Consider the following 16622-nt stretch of genomic DNA (forward strand, 5'->3'; position numbering starts at 1 on the left):
ATTCAAGTGAACTGACCGAGATTTTGCCACTAATTACATAATAATTGATAACATAATGATTGCATAATAAGAATATTGCATTCACATAAAAAATTAATCTTTTATCTATCTATATACACTTCTTTTATTATTTTTTATGCATTCATAAGAAGTTACAGCATTTTAAAGGTTAGTGATTGGAAGTAAAAAAATCTTTATATTGTGCTACCTTAAACACATGTATCAACTAATTCATTTATCTGTGTTCAAAAAGTCAGTCTGGCAAACTTAATATAACTTTCACTTAACTTTTTAATCTATATATCCGTTTACATATACTATTTTGCATTTATTTTAAACAGAAAGTTCAAAGTCAATATATACATGTACATTAGAACTATACAGAATATAAAAGTCTAAAGTGATGAACAACAATATTTACATATGAAACAAATTATAAACACTAAGAGCAAACTACACAAATTTCTTTTATTTTCATTTACTTTCATCACATTGACTCAGATTTCAGTGCCTGAGATAATTATTAACATACCAGTTTATGTATTACATAGATTTATCAGGGTTAATGACAGATTTATGGTTTTATCTAATTTGTATAAACAACAGTTAAAAGAGAGTGTTACGCCCACTGCTTTGAAAAGGACAGTTTGTCGCTGGAGTATAAAGATCATAATGGCCTGTCGTATACCTGATATTAGTGAATTATTGCAGACAGCGAAGGAAAGGTTCAAGTTCGATTTCGAAAGCCTACCAAATAAAGCTTCATGCGCACCAGGGAGGGTAAACCTAATAGGGGAGCATACAGATTATAACGAGGGATATGTTCTGCCAATGGTAATTACTTTAATTTTTAAAATACACACATAATATACTACATATTCAGCTGGGTTTCTAGACGTTTTCATTTTAAAACTTAAAATTTACAAAAGTGTCCAACATTTTCCATATAGTTACTTTTTTCTCAAGTTTATTCAATATTTCAACAGATAAAAAGAGAACAATAGGGTGGGTTCAAAGAAGATGAAGGAAGATGCCAAGTTGGGGAGGGAGGATGAAAAAAACACAAGTCGAAAACAAAATGGACTGTGGTCTGTTCTCTCACAGAAGAAGACGAAAAGACACATAACAGTCTGCAAAACACTACATAGAAAAGTAAATATTGAGCAACTCGAACCAACCATACGGGTAAACTGATTCGGAATTGTCAGCAATCCTAAAAGCTATGAAAGATTACCGTGTATAAAAGCTTTAACAGGATTCTATACGTACTAATACAGATACTGATACAGATAGACATTAAACATTAGACAATATTTTATTATACCAATCATGGGCCCTTGTCGGGCAAGATACAAAAACATCATAATACAATGATTATATAAGCATTAGTGAAATACACAATACACAAACAGATATGAATATGCCTATGAATCCTAAATTAACCTGTGTTTACATTATTTTAGGCACTTCAAATGGTGACGATAGCTGTTGGGAAGGCGACTGATAGTGGTCTATGCAGGGTTCTTACTTTAGCAGATGTTGGGGAGGACAATTACGTAGAATTTCCTTTACCTAGTGAAGACAATCCTTTAGTTCCTGGACAGCTACATTGGGCAAATTATGTGACCGGTGTGGTAGCACATTATGTTGGTAATCAAACAACAAAGAGAATAGATTAATACTTTATGAATAACCCGAAAACGAGAGGGTGATAGAGCAGAAGTTTTACCCAGAGAAAACATGATCTACCGAGGCGAAAGTCGACAACCTTTTTCTCGGAGTTATAAGCTTGTCTATCACCCTCATCAAATATGTGTTATCTGATACATTAATCTGAATGTTCTAATATTTTGTCTATTAATATTGATGTTTTTCAAAATATTGATGTTTTTCAAAATATTGATGTTTTTCAACATGCTTAGATGATCTTAGATTATATTTCAAAATTTAAATCCTTGTTTTTAAATTCTGGGTCTTAAATTAAATTATTAATTTTTAATGCGTTGCACTAGAATGTGATATTTAAACAGTTGTTCCTCGCTGAGCCATGTGTTAAGAGAAACCTGTCAAAAATGATGAAAATTGTATGCCTTACTTTAACACATATAGAAATTACTTTATATGGTTAAGCTCCCAATCTTATTAAAATATAGATCACTGGTTTCGTTTCGCTTACATGAGCAAGACGAGTACGCGAGTTCTGATAGATCTGAATTTTAATCCGATTGGTTAAGGTCCTATTGTCACATCCGGCTTTGCGGGGTGCGTGCTGCTCAGCTTATATACTAAAGTAGTTATAGCTGTGTGTGATTGCTTCATTATAACTGGCAATATACACTTTGCTTGACGAATTGCCCAATGCGAAGGACGATAAGGTGTTGAAAGAAGACAAAGCAAGGAGGTGTAGACCCTTCTTTGTCTTTAAATGGTTTCCCCTTGCTGCTCTTTTTCCCATTGTATTTTCTGTTTTACTTTTTTTTTCTTTTTGATATTTTCTTTGTTTTTTTTATATGTCTCTTTTTTATCAACCCCTCTTTAACAGTTTTAGTAAGTTAAAACTAACAACGTATTGAGCTATATGCAACACTTTCCGAAAACACTATTACAATAATGTAAAGCTTTTATCATGCATATTTAAATGTAATGAACAAATAGTATGGACAAAGCCAACCCCTATCACAGTATACTTACATCAGTACCTTTTCTATCTGATCAATGTAATGACAATAAGGGAATGATTGTTTTATAATTTTTTCTCAAAAACTATTAATCTTATTTTAATTTGTTCATTCATACAGGGTCGATAGTTTCATTTGATGCAGTGATTATTTCATCAGTACCTTTTGGCGGAGGGGTTTCCAGTTCTGCTTCATTACAAGTGGCTACATACACTTTGCTTGACGAGTTGAACAATGTGAAGGGTGATAAAGTGTCGAAAGAAGACAAAGCACGGAGATGTATGGAGGCTGAACACGAGTTTATAGGTCTCATGGATGGTATCATGGACCAGTTTATATCACTGACAGCGAAACAGGACCATGCCCTTTTACTTGATTGTAGGTAATATTAAATAAAGTTAGCCAGTTATTTTGCTTTTGATATGCAAACAACAATTATCTTAACGTTGCAATATTTCAAATAAAATCGACAGAAAAAGTTGGCTGTCAAATTTATGTTCACCGATTGACTCAACTTCTCATATTTGATTTATAACATACTAAACGTATATCCAAAATATAAAAAGTCTAAAATTTAACCAATTTACAAGACATGTCAGCTCGATAAAATGTATTATTGTTTCGTTTGTATTGTAGTCTAGACACTATCTAATAACTAACGAGTTGACCCACGAAGACTGTCGACAGTCATATAAGCGATATATATGAACATGAATATAAATATAAATAGATAGCGAACTCGTGCAATTGGATTTTTCTAGGTGTGTTTAATTTCATATTTCAGGTTAAAAATATATGTTAATCTTCGTTTTTACCTGTTTAAGGATGAGATTTTTTGTGGATCGAATTGGTCATTCAAATGATTAACCTTTCTTTAACTTCCCCTTTAATAACTGAACACCAATACGTTATGTGTAATCCGTTTCTAGGTAAGGGGTTAAATTGAAGGTCTGTAGCTAGTGCCCTTTTAATATACTTATGATTCTCAAGTTAAGACAAGTTTATAATTCACTAAGAGACTTGGACTTAATTATTGGATATTTTCATCTCTTCTACCAGTACAGTCAATGACAAGTTATAGATGTATTTAAAAAATCTAAAAGTAAATATTTTTTGTAGGTTCTATGAAAGCATAAAGTTAATTTAATATCTTAAAAAATATAATTTTAGATCATTAAGAAATAAGCACATACCTATGCTTGATGATTCCGTGGTTGTTTTATTGATAAATTCTAACGTGTCTCATGAGCTGATACATACTGAATACCCAAAACGAACAAGACAATGCAAGGAAGCAGCAGCAATCCTTGGTGTCAACAGTTTACGGGATTTGACATTGAAAACACTGGAAGGTACTAACTACTAGTATAATTAATTAAGCATGTGCCTTTATTATAGCATATTCATTAATCATCGAATGATAGCAAAGTATGATGATGTATATTAAAGTCTCACATTTTAATTCTTTAGTGTAATAATATTTTTGTGGAAATTTTAGCCGGTTTAAGATATATATAAATCCAGTTGTTTTTTATTTTCCTTTCAAAATGAACCAAAGATGATTTAGGTTAAATACGCCAATGATACAACAACCCTACGACAAAAAGCCCAAAGGACAACATAAAGGTGTATACTAGTATATACAAAAACTACGCATCTTGTAGGAAAAGTTGTGAGGAATTTTAACATAGAATGTCAAAGATCTGTTATCAACATCACATTCCTAAAACTACTAATCTCGTATTTTACTACATTTGTAATGACAATATTACTCGCATGTTTCCTGACTAATGATTGTGTGAGATTAGCTCCTAAGTTATTTCACAAAGTTATTTGAAAATTAGGGTATCTTTGCATTAGAATATACTCACCCCTTCTCGCCCTATGGCAAATCAGTTATTTTCCCTTATAATTTTCATAGTACATGGCTTACAGTTCACTATAAAATGTTATACATGAATAACTTTTGAATGTATATTAATTATGAAAGTGAAATTTGTAAAATAACTACACGAATAATGTGTACAATCTCCTGAGGCAATTGCCATAGGAAACAGTTTTAAGATTTATAAAAAAAATGAATGTTGCAAACGTCACGAAACAGATTGGTAGAGAATGGACAAACACATCAACGATGATGTAAAAACTAAAATGTATAAAAATATCAAACCGTTATGGAAATATATCAAATCCCGGAAAATGACAACATTGAAATGTTCCCACTAAAGAACAAAGGCAATTTTTTACATTGTCTTATCGGGGCCTATTATAGCTGACTATGCGGTATGGGCTTTGCTCATTGTTGAAGGCCGTACGGTGACCTATAGTTGTTAATGTCTGTGTCATTTTGGTCTTTTGTGGATAGTTGTCTCATTGGCAATCATACCACATCTTCTTTTTTATAAGCTCATCAGCGACAGTAAAGAAAAGACAGAAATACTATTTATTATAGACAAATCCACAACCATATCAAAAACAACAAGCCATTTTGAGGACACCATAACTAACCTTACTATAACTGAAAATGGATTTGAAAAACTGCTGACAAACGTAAACCCAAATAAGCTTCTGGACTGGAACAGAATTCGCAAAGAAAGCGCAATCCAAATAGCACCAGGACTGACAGTGATCTACTTAAAATATGTAGACACTTGAACCCTACCACAGGACTGGCTAAACGCAAAACATATCTTGCGTAGTAAAAAGTAATAAATATGATACAGAAAACTACAGACCTGTTTCACTAACATCAGTTCCATGTAAAATCCTTGAATACATTATATGCAGGCACATAATGAAACATCTAGAAAGGCAAATTTTGTTTACATTAAACCGTGGCTTTAGATCTGGATGCACATGCGAAACCCATTGACAGTCAAATTTTGTGTACCACAAAGTAAAGTCCTAGGAGTGTTACTCTTCCTTTGTAATACAAATGACCTTCCAGACTCAGTCAGATCTTCAGATCGACTCTTCGCAGATGACTGCCTACTCTACAGATCGATAAAGACATAGAAAGACCATGACATCCTCAATGAAGTTCAAGATCTCAAGAACCTAGAAGCATGCGAAAATAACTGGGGAATGAGGTTCAACGCAGAGACATGCTACATTCTAAGAATAAAAAACAAGAGCCAAATTTTCTATAGTCTAAGCGAACATATTCTACAACAAGTCCAAGATAAACTATACATAAGCCTACAAATCTCAGAGGACCTTAAATAGATTACCCATATTTCGAACGTAGCGAAGAAACCAAACTCCCCATGCATTAGGCTTTCTGTGCACGAATTTTAGATATTTCCCACCAGAATGCAAGAAACTCGTATATATTTCATATATATTCCAATCTGGAACTACACACAAGACCTACAGACAAGATGATCATCAAGCAATATTTCTGTACAAGATGGTTGAGGGGGTGGTTCCTGCTTTAGAACCAAATGAATATTTAAATAAAACACGTCCAAAAAGAAGAATTACTGGCAAGAAATTTGAAAATTTTCAAAGAATAAATATTTTGGAAAAACAAGTGAAGAACAACACAAAGTGTTTTGAGATTCCAACGAGTAAAACACCACAATATTCTCAATAATATTTCACTAAAACAGTGATTGAGTGATACCACACTGAAGACACTGTAGTGCCATCACCGAGCGTTGATAGCTTTAAAACCGCTCTCGCGCACCGCCAATAAATCGACGGCACTCTCTCTACCGTTATATTATATCAGTATGTGTATCCAAAACGTATTCGTACATATACAGATACATATAATATTGAAACATATATGGAACCAAACAAAAATTGAAAAGGGGACAAAGGTGTAATCAAATAATATTCAACCTAGTTTTTATACCAGACTGTGGATAGTTATCAAAGGTACCTGGCTTATAATTTGATACAACAGACACGCGTTTCGTCTACATAAGACTCATCAGTGTCGCTCAGATAAAAAAAAATTGGGAGGCTAAACAAGTACAAAGTTGAAGAGCATTAGGGACCCAAAATTCCAAAAAAAATGTGCCTAATTCGGCTAAGGTAGTCTTTAACTGGGATAAAGAAAAGCCTTAGTATTTCGAATAATTCATACTTTGGCACACAGTAAACTTGTAAAAATGTCCATATAATTGAATTTCAGGTCAACACCCGAAGTGATGACAACTGGGCTGATGATACCATCGGGGACGAAACGTCCACCAGCAATGGCATCAACCCAGTGGTGTAAACAGTTATCAAAGGTACCGCAGTGGCGGATCCAGAAATTTTCATAAGTGGGGGCCCACTGGCTGCCTAAGAGGGGGCCCCGATCTCGTCACGCTTCAGTGATTCCCTATATAAGCCACCAAATTTTTTTCTCAAAAGAGGGGGGCGGGCCCCCTGGCCCCCCCTAAATCCGCCTCTTGGTACCAGGCTTATAATTTGATACGACAGGCGCACGTTTCGTCTACATAGGACTCATCAGTGACGCTCAGATAAAAAAAGTTAGAAAGCCAAACAAGTAAAAAGTTGAAGAGCATTAAGGACCCCAAATTCCAAAAAAGTTGTGTCAAATACGGCTACGGTATTCTATGCCTGGGATAAGAACATCCTTAGTATTTCGAAAATTTCATACTTTTGCAAACAGTAAATTGGTTAAAATGACCATAGAATTGATATTCATGTCAACACCGAAGTGCTGACTACTCGGCTGGTGATACCCTCGAGGACGATACGTCCGCCACCAACAGTGGCATCGACCCAGTAGTGTAAATAATTATCAAAGGTACCAGGCATATAATTTGATACGTCAGACGCGCGTTTCGTCTACATAAGACTCATCAGTTACATTCAGATAAAAAAAAAATAGAAAGCCAAACAAGTATAATGTTGACGAGCATTGAGGACCCAAAATTCCAAAAAGTTGTTCCAAATACGACTAAGGTAATCTATGCCTGGGATAAGAAAATTCTTAGTATTTCGGATAATTCATACTTTTGCAAACGATAAATTTGTAAAAATTACCATATGACGTGGAGTCTAAAGCAAAAGAACTTTTTCGAAGGAAAACAAATACATGCATATTCTTCAATTAAATGTTAGCAACTGATATTGAATGATCGTAAGTGACTTTTATAATTATAAAAAAAACTACAAAGTTCCTTTATTTATATATATACGTATTAAATTTTACCTGAAGCCATTTTTTAACAAATTGTCCCTTTTGTCCTTACAAAATTACCTCAGTGCTATTTCATTCCATCCATTGAATTAACACAATGCCCATTAAATATGATATTCATTCCTTTTATTCAATCTATATCAAGGTTTGCATATTACAACAATGGGAAAGGATTATGATGTAATGTCAGTCTAAGGTGTGAATATGTTCTAAATTGGTCTGACAAGAACTTGCTACATGACCTAGTATGGTCTGACATACACTTAATGGCATACATGTAATATGAACTAGTATGGTCTAACATATATACTAAAATCATACATGTAACATTCCTTAGTATAGTTTGACATATACATAATATAATACATGTGTCTAACATATATATATATATATATATATATACAACTCGTCTAAACATCAACCCAACAATGTTAGATCTGTAAATTCTTTCCTCGCCGGGATTCGAACCCATGCTACTGTGATATCGTGACACCAAATATATATATATATATATAATTAATTTGTATAAGCCTGGTACCTTTGATAACTATATATACTTAAATCATGCTGGTTATGTTTGTTCTCTTACCTTTGTTAACACGTTCTATGCTCAGAGAATGTACTTTTAGGAAGATGTGGTATGAGTGCCAATGAGACAACTCTCCATCCAAGTAACAATTTATAAAAAATAACCATTATAGGTCAAGGCATGGCCTTCAACATGGAGCTTTTACTCACACCGAACAGCAAGCTATAAAGGGCCCAAAACAATTACTAGTGTAAAACCATTCAACGGGAGAACCAACGGTCTAATCTATATAAAAACAAAAAACGAGAAACACGTATGAACTACATAAACAGAGGAAATCCACTGTACAAAAGATTCCTAGGATTGATTTTAATATTTTTTTTGTCTATTCGAAATAACCTACAAAAATTTGATGCAAACTAGATAACATAACCCGTGTACACATTTTTAGGTTATTTCGAATAAACACAAAAAATGTAACAGTCAATTCTTATTATTTAATTCCAAATTCCATTTTTAATGAGTTTATCATGAAAAACATTTATGAAGTCACGGCCACATGACAAAATTATGTTTATTAGCTGATAGACAAAACAAATCAGCCAATTAAGAGACAGGTTACGTCCAAATTAAATTATTATCAAATAAAAAATATGTTGTTTTCCCTTATAGATAGAAGGGACCTTTTGGACAACGTTTTATACAAGCGAACACATCATGTTGTTACGGAAATAAAAAGAACAACTGAGGCAGCTGGGGCATTACAGAACAACGACTTCGTGGCATTTGGACGACTGATGGTAGACAGTCATATATCACTTAGGTACAAGCTTATCATACATAATATAGTTATGGATCATATCTAATCATATACTCTGAGAGCAAAAATCTTTACATATAAGCTATACTTCCTCTTTTATTACACACATCACTACATGTTCAGTCGTAAACAGTTCAGTGCTACGGTACAAAATTAAATTCCTTACACAGACATTACTCTATTGCTTCAATTTAACATTTGTAGCAATGTAGTATGTGCGGTTGAGTGCTTATTTGATGTAAAAAGCAAAATACAAAAATACTGAACTCCGAGGAAAATTCAATCGGAAAGTCCCTAATCACATGGCAAAATCAAATGACAAAACACATCAAACAAATGGATAACAACTGTCATATTCCTGACTTTGTACAGGCATTTTCAAATGGAGAAAATGGTGGATTTAACCTGGTTTTATAGCGCTAAACCTCTCACTTTTACGACAGTCGCATCAAATTAAATTATATTGACAATGATGCGGCAGCGTGAACAAAACAAACAATAGGTGAAAATGTCAAATAAAATAAAAAGATAAAAATAAAAGGTTTGATAAATATTATCATGAAGGAAACAAATATAAAGATATTTGGAGAACCCGTGTATCAATTTATAATAGGGAAACTGAGATGTGACGTTTAAAAATAGATAAATTTTGCAAAACTGTTCGTTTTTCTAGTGTTTTTCTTTTTTCTTTTTCAAGGTTCCATTTGTTTTGTAGAGACGGAAATATACGAAGTTTCTTGTGGAAAGAGTTAAGTTTTTCGCTGAAAGCATTCCTGAATTGAAGTCTTTTTTCACAATATTTCGTATCAGACTTTGGCTTTACTTTTGGTCTTTTTATATTTTGTTTTATCAGCTCTTTTACATTTGTACTAGGTTTTTGACACATTCCCCATTTCCATTCCTAATTTTATTTTAATTTTCGAATTTTTTGACATTGAGCACTGCTGACGGCCAATGAAGGGTAATAGATTGTCGAAATGCGCTTCTTGTGTAATTTATAACACCAACAGTAGTATACTGCTGTTCAATAGTCATAAATCGATTAAGCGAATGCAGTTTCGGGATATAAACTAAAACCGAGGGAAACACATGAACTATTAGAGGAAAACAAAACACTGAATTGCAACAAAATCAAACGCCATCATGCATAGAAACGGACTAGTTGATAGGAACTGCCACATTTATATCTTAGTAGGCTACAGGAAATTTAAAGAATAATGGTGGGATGAAACTGGTTTTATGGCAAGCAAAACCTTTCAATAAATTACAATGTAAAAATTACCACTAAAATTACAACACTACATGACAAGAACATAGCACAAATAAACGCAAGAACATTTAGGACAGAGAAATACATAAATAAATAATATAATAGTACATTGCAACATGTAAATCGCAGAATAGCAACAGACATGTAGGCCTCCAATGACTTTACGATTTAACACAACCTGGAGGCTGAACTGATAGTCTCTTTGGCTTAAACTAGCACCTCATCGATAATATACAGTAGTTCAGCGAAATTGAATCCACAGTAAATTCCTACACATACAAAAGAGGGACGAAAGATACCAGATGGACAGACAAACTCATAAATCGAAAATAAACTGACAACGCCATGGCTAAAAATGAAAAAAGCAAACAGACAAACAATAGTAAACATGACACAACATAGAAAACCAAAGAATAAGCAACACGAACATCACCAAAATCTAGGGGTGATTTCAGGTGCAACGGAAGGTTAAGCAGATCCTGCTCCACATGTGGAACCCGTCGTGTTGCTCATGTTATAACAAATCTGGTAAATTGTCTAATTCGGTAGGTCACATTCATGAGAGGGAAGGGAATTGTAGTTACGAATTGAACATATCCGAAATCATTGTGAAACGGTTTTTCCATAACGGTCAACCAACTCGTGATGGCGTCCGGAAAATTTACGAAGGGATGATTTCAACTTCACCATTTGAAACTCTTGGTTAAATAGCTTCCTTGTGAGCAGCAACCTTCTATCAAGAAAATCATGATAGTAAATGCAAGCACGGGAATATCGTATCAATTGGGAGATATATACCCCGTATGCAGGTGCGGCTGGATTGTTGCTACTTAGAAATGGAAAGTTCACAATTGGAAAGCTATAATCATCTCTTTTGTCGTAAAGTTTTGTTTTCAACCGACTCTCATTGTCAATTTCTAGATGTAAGTCAAGATATGAGGCCATTCCTTTTTATGAAACAAAGCAATACCAACTCTTTTAATTAGTCTTTTAGTTCGGAATGTGGAATACTTGTGTAAAGTGTATAAAAGTCAAATGTTTTAATACTATTGCAAGATGAAAGAGAGTTAGAATGTATGTATTCTAAAAGATCTTTGGTATTTCTTAGTATCCACATCTGAAACAAATGAACCAAAATTAAAAATACCAAAAACATTACAGACTAACAAAGGCTAGTGTTCATGTCAGATGAAAACACGCGGCGGGGTTAAATATATTTTGTGAGATCCCAAACCCTCACCTATATATATTTCCCCAGCCAATGTGAAATAAACAAACATACAGCAAAACTCAGTTTAAAAGAAGTCCGCGTAAGGATAAGTAACAGACGAAAGTTAGTAAAATGACAGTATAATATATGGATATTTTTGTTTAAATCTTATAGAAATCATACCATTACAAATGGACACCTATATGTGTCAATATAATTTATTAAAAATCAAATGTGATGCAAAAAAGTGCGTTTACCCTGGAATTAAAATAAGTAAAATTGTTATGTGATATTTAGAGACGAGTATGAGGTATCCTGTGATGAGTTAGATGAGTTAGTAGAAGCTGCCTTAGAGATGGATGGTGTTTATGGTTCCCGGATGACCGGTGGGGGATTTGGTGGATGTACTGTATCATTAGTTAAAAGATGTAACGTTGAATCAATCATTCAACATGTTGAGGTAATGTGCGTTTGTGTGCATGCTTAAATAGATTTATAGGTTAAATGCAACAGGACTACATCGGAACACCTAATATTTAATAAAAAAATTTTGAATAAAAGCAGGAATGAGTTTATATATGTATAACATCATTCAAATGAAAGAAGGGAAATAAGAGGTCAACACACAGGCTTCAAAGACAGAAATACAATGTACTAAGCTAAAATCGACTCTTGTCTAGAACAAATTGTACAAATATAATGAAAGAATGTATCAGAAATCTGATATCGACGCTAAATTCCATAACAAAGAAATAATAATAAAAAAAACTACTAACATAATAATGTATTGAGGTGTAATAAAAGACAAGTGTCAACATAATAGTGCGACAAAATTTTACTTGCACCGAATTTGTCATTCCATCTAAATTGTCGTCTTCAAATTATTCACATAGATAAAGGTAAACTAAAAAAAATACGGAACTCCGAGTAAATTTCAAAACGGGATATTCATTTCCCCACTGGTTTGGTATTCAAGGGCATGTCCAAATGTGAAATGGCAAAATCAAAAGCTCAAACACATCAAATGAACATTGCATATTTTGCCTAACATGAGAAGTTTTGGAATACAAACAACATTTACAACAGCTGAAATTATGTATATGGCTAAAAAAAATATTAGAGTACTGCTGGCAGCAATAAAGATAATAAAAATACCACACTCCGAGGAAAATTCAAAACGAAAAGTCCGTAATCAAGTGGCAAAATCAAAAGCTCAAAGACATCAAACGAATGGATAACAATTGTCATACTCCTGACTTGGTACAGGAATTTTCTTATGTAGAAAATTTTATATTAAACCTGATAGTATAGCTAGCTAAACCTCTCACTTGTATGTCAGTCGCACAAAATTCCATTATATTGACAATGATGTGTGAATAAAAATAAACCAGACATAATAGGTAAAATTGTCAAATATAGGGGTACAGCAGTTAATAATAAACTATCATATATTTCAATAATGTACGTACATTAGCTTTTGTTTTAAAAGTGCTGTCAATATCTTTCCAGGCAAAATACTCAAAGTCGGCTACTTTTTATGTTTGCAAGCCTTCTGATGGTGCTAGAGGGATTGAAGTGTAAACTCCACTTAAAAATGAATATAATACTAATATTTTAAATTATACACCAATAAATACTGGCATAGCAATCTACCATCATCACATCTTATTTGTTTATTGTACTTTTTGTTTTGTATTGAATGTAATATCATTTCGTTTTGCTAAAATACACGCCATGTATATCCTTTGCGCAATATGAATATTGAAGGCACGAGAGGAACTCCATAAGCCTTGAACACACACATCTAGTTATACCTCAATACGATATAAGAATCCTGAAACATTTTACCTCCGATGCAAAAAAAACTTGAAATCAACGTTTTGAAAATAAGGTTTTCGAGATGCATTTATATGTTATATGAAAACAACAGTCAAAAGATACCAAGGAGAAATTCCAAACGTACTGAGCAACATGAACCCCACCAAAAACAAGAGCGATACCAGCTCTAATTAAAGGATGGAGATATTGAAAATTCAAAAGTTGATGAAAAACTAAAAACGACGAAAAAGACAGACAAGAAAATCTAGATTCTGAGCAACACGAACCCCACCAAAAACAAGGTCGATACCAGCTAGGTGCTCTTAAATGATATGTAAATCCTGTTCCACTAGTGACAGTCGTAAGTGGTGAATCTCATTGATGATTTCACAATCACGGGCAGGAGGACGGGATTGTGGTTGCGACAATGGGAACATATTCGAGTTCATCTGTGACACAGATATTCAAAACAGATCAACCAACTGGCGTACTTAAAACTTCCGAATTGACGATGAATTTTATGCTTGGTCTGCAATGTCGCAGCAACTAGGAGATATATACTACATACAAAAACTGGAAAGCTGAAATCACTAATACCGAATATCCCAAATATTTGATAGCTGTGCTTTTTATGCAGCCATCGTAAAAGAAATGAGACATATTTCAAAGTATTCTAAACATAAAGGCAACAGTATAGTATAACGGTGTTCAAATCGTAAAAATCGATTAAAAAACAAATGAGGGCTAAAAAACAACTGTCAACCAATTCGTCACGTTAATCGTAAAATTTCAGTAGCTTTTCTTAGTATTTATCATAACTCTGTTGGAGCAATTTTTGTGTAAGGAGCATATACCTGTTAATGACGTCCATATAGTTTCAACAGGCACAGGCGTGACGTATTACCTCAGAAGTAGCAAAGGGAATGTTACTGCCAAGAAATTGAAAATTGAGAATTGGATAATTGAAATCATAACGTTTGAAGTCGTGCATATGTGTCAATATCGAGGAAAAGATCAAGTAATAGAGCAGAAAATATCACGTCGGTGAAAATTGTCAATCTCAAGTCCACTAAGGTAAATATGGGATGCATGAAACCATTCAAAAGTGATCGAACATAAACAATATATCTGAAAGTGAAATTAAAAAACGTTGCAAGATGCTTTTTCTTTTTGTCTTTGATAAGCTCTATATGATTTTTGGTTAATAGTACAAACGCAAATCGGCCATTAGTGGTGCAGATTGGTACTATACAGATGATGTTCACTCACTAAATAATTCAAAATCAGGTGGCTATTTTAAACGCATCTATCCCATCGAACATTGAGATGAAAGACACAGCAAAGACAGTTAAGTCTGCCTCATATCTAGACTTACATCTAGAACTTGACAATAAGGGTCGGTTGAAAACTAAAAACTTTACAACCAAAGAGATGATTTCAGCTTTCCAATTGTGAACTTCAATTTTTTTTAATCAACATTCCAGCAGCGCCTGCATACGACGTATTTATCTCCCAATTGATACAATATTCCCAGGCTTTTATATCCTATCATGCTTTTCCTTGATAGAAGGTTGCTGCTCACGATGAAGCTATTAAAACAAGAGCTCACAAAGGTGAGGTTGAAATTATCCCTTCGTAAATTTTATGGACGCCATCACGAGTCGGTTGACTGTTATTGAATATCCGTTTTCACAGATAATAGCGGATATGTAACCACAATACCGTCCCCTTTTCACGAATGTGACCTACCAAATAAGACTTATTCCCTGGTACGTACTAACATTTGCAACACGATGTGTGCCACATGTGGAGCATTATCTGCTTACCCTTCGAAGCACCTACGATCACCCCCAGTTTTTGGTGGGGTTCGTGTTGCTTAGTCTAATTGTATTTATTGTGTTTTGTGTACTATTGTTTTATGTTGGTCATTTTCTTTTTTAGCCATGGGGTTGTCAGTTTACTTTTGAGTTATGAGTTTGAATGTTTCACTGCTTTCTTTTGTCCATATTTCAGTACCTATTGGGGATGAACTGTCTGCTGAAATGTCAATCCACAAAACTTGACAGGTTTGTTTTCGATCAAAAAGTTCGTCATTTTGATGAAATCCTCATCAGTAACTAATTGCCTTGATTTATCAAGTATTGCACATGCTGTCTGATTAAGTTGGGGTCAAGTCGAAAGTGGTCAGATAGACAGATACAAGTATTCTGCCACAGACTTTTCATTTCTTTCTTAACCAATGAAGTCTCTTGCTAGTAACCCAATAGGTTGTAAACTCACAAAATTGATTGCAATTTAAGTACAAAAGTCTGCAAATTGACACCAAAGCTTAAAGGATTTGCATTGAAAGTGTAACAATCTTTTATTCTAAATACCAAACGAACCAGCTTTTTCAAAAGAAGGTGTATTTAAGTGTCAAAAGAAGGTGAATTTGACTTAAGTTTTTGGATTGCTGTTTTTCATTGGTGGTGTAATTTTGACATTATGACTTACTTTCTATATCTTATTCAATCAGTATTTTATCAATGATTTGTCTTTTTATGCGACTGTTGATGAAATGAAAAATGTATACATTTCATGCGTTCAAAGCGCTCCGCTAGATTAACCTTCGCCGGTAACGCTCAATCAATAACATTTGAAAGTCAGGGGTGCGTAAATAAGCAGCAACGTCAAAGCTGTATGAACAGAACAACCAAAGTCAACTTATGTCAACTTCGCCATAGGGAGTAGTTGTTAATTCATGAACGGAGGATTTGAAATAAGTATAGGTTACACATCATGTCGGTATCAACGCACTTACTACTGAGCTGATGATCATTGTGTCAGCGATGGCATCGACCCAGTGCTAAGAAATAGCCTTGATAATAAATAGATTAACCTAAACATTGACAAACCAAAATGCGTAAACACGCTTTGAACAACGTTAGAAGTTAACCTCATTATCCTTTGAAATTAAGATGCGAAGAAATATTAAATATGTCATTTAATCGCCATCAAAAATGTATAATCGAAACTGATATAAACTTCATCGGGTACACTTAAGACATACTAAACGGTTATCTGTCAAGTATACTCTTTAATGACCTTCTATCAAAAGTTAGATGTATGTACTACTTCAGGTGTGTTGTTTGTGAAA

The 16622-nt window shown here is 33.8% G+C and overlaps 1 protein-coding gene across 2 annotated transcripts; it reads left to right on the forward strand.

The window, feature by feature from the left end:
• Window positions 1-582: 582 nt before the first annotated feature.
• LOC139487956 (galactokinase-like) lies at window positions 583-13317 on the forward strand. 2 transcript variants are annotated; one of them, XM_071273233.1, is made up of 7 exons: window positions 583-834; window positions 1464-1650; window positions 2799-3060; window positions 3849-4030; window positions 9041-9191; window positions 11966-12128; window positions 13178-13317. In XM_071273233.1, the coding sequence occupies exons 1-7, from the start codon at window positions 673-675 to the stop codon at window positions 13247-13249; spliced, it is 1179 nt and encodes a 392-aa protein (XP_071129334.1). In that variant the 5' UTR covers window positions 583-672; the 3' UTR covers window positions 13250-13317. The 2 variants fall into 2 exon arrangements, with proteins under 2 accessions (XP_071129334.1, XP_071129335.1); XM_071273234.1 differs by lacking the exon at window positions 3849-4030 and having other exon boundaries at window positions 2799-3056.
• The last annotated feature ends 3305 nt before the right edge of the window (window positions 13318-16622 follow it).

The sequence above is a fragment of the Mytilus edulis genome, chromosome 9 (genome assembly GCF_963676685.1).
Source record: "Mytilus edulis chromosome 9, xbMytEdul2.2, whole genome shotgun sequence".
In the NCBI taxonomy this organism is placed as follows: Eukaryota; Metazoa; Mollusca; class Bivalvia; order Mytilida; family Mytilidae; genus Mytilus; species Mytilus edulis.

Bases quoted from the DNA above. Each gene is read 5' to 3' on its own strand.
- LOC139487956 (XM_071273233.1), top strand. From the start codon at position 673: ATGGCCTGTCGTATACCTGATATTAGTGAATTATTGCAGACAGCGAAG. The intron at 4,031-9,040 runs GTACTAACTACT...TTTCCCTTATAG, and splicing joins GACATTGAAAACACTGGAAG to ATAGAAGGGACCTTTTGGAC. The intron at 9,192-11,965 runs GTACAAGCTTAT...TGTGATATTTAG, and splicing joins GACAGTCATATATCACTTAG to AGACGAGTATGAGGTATCCT.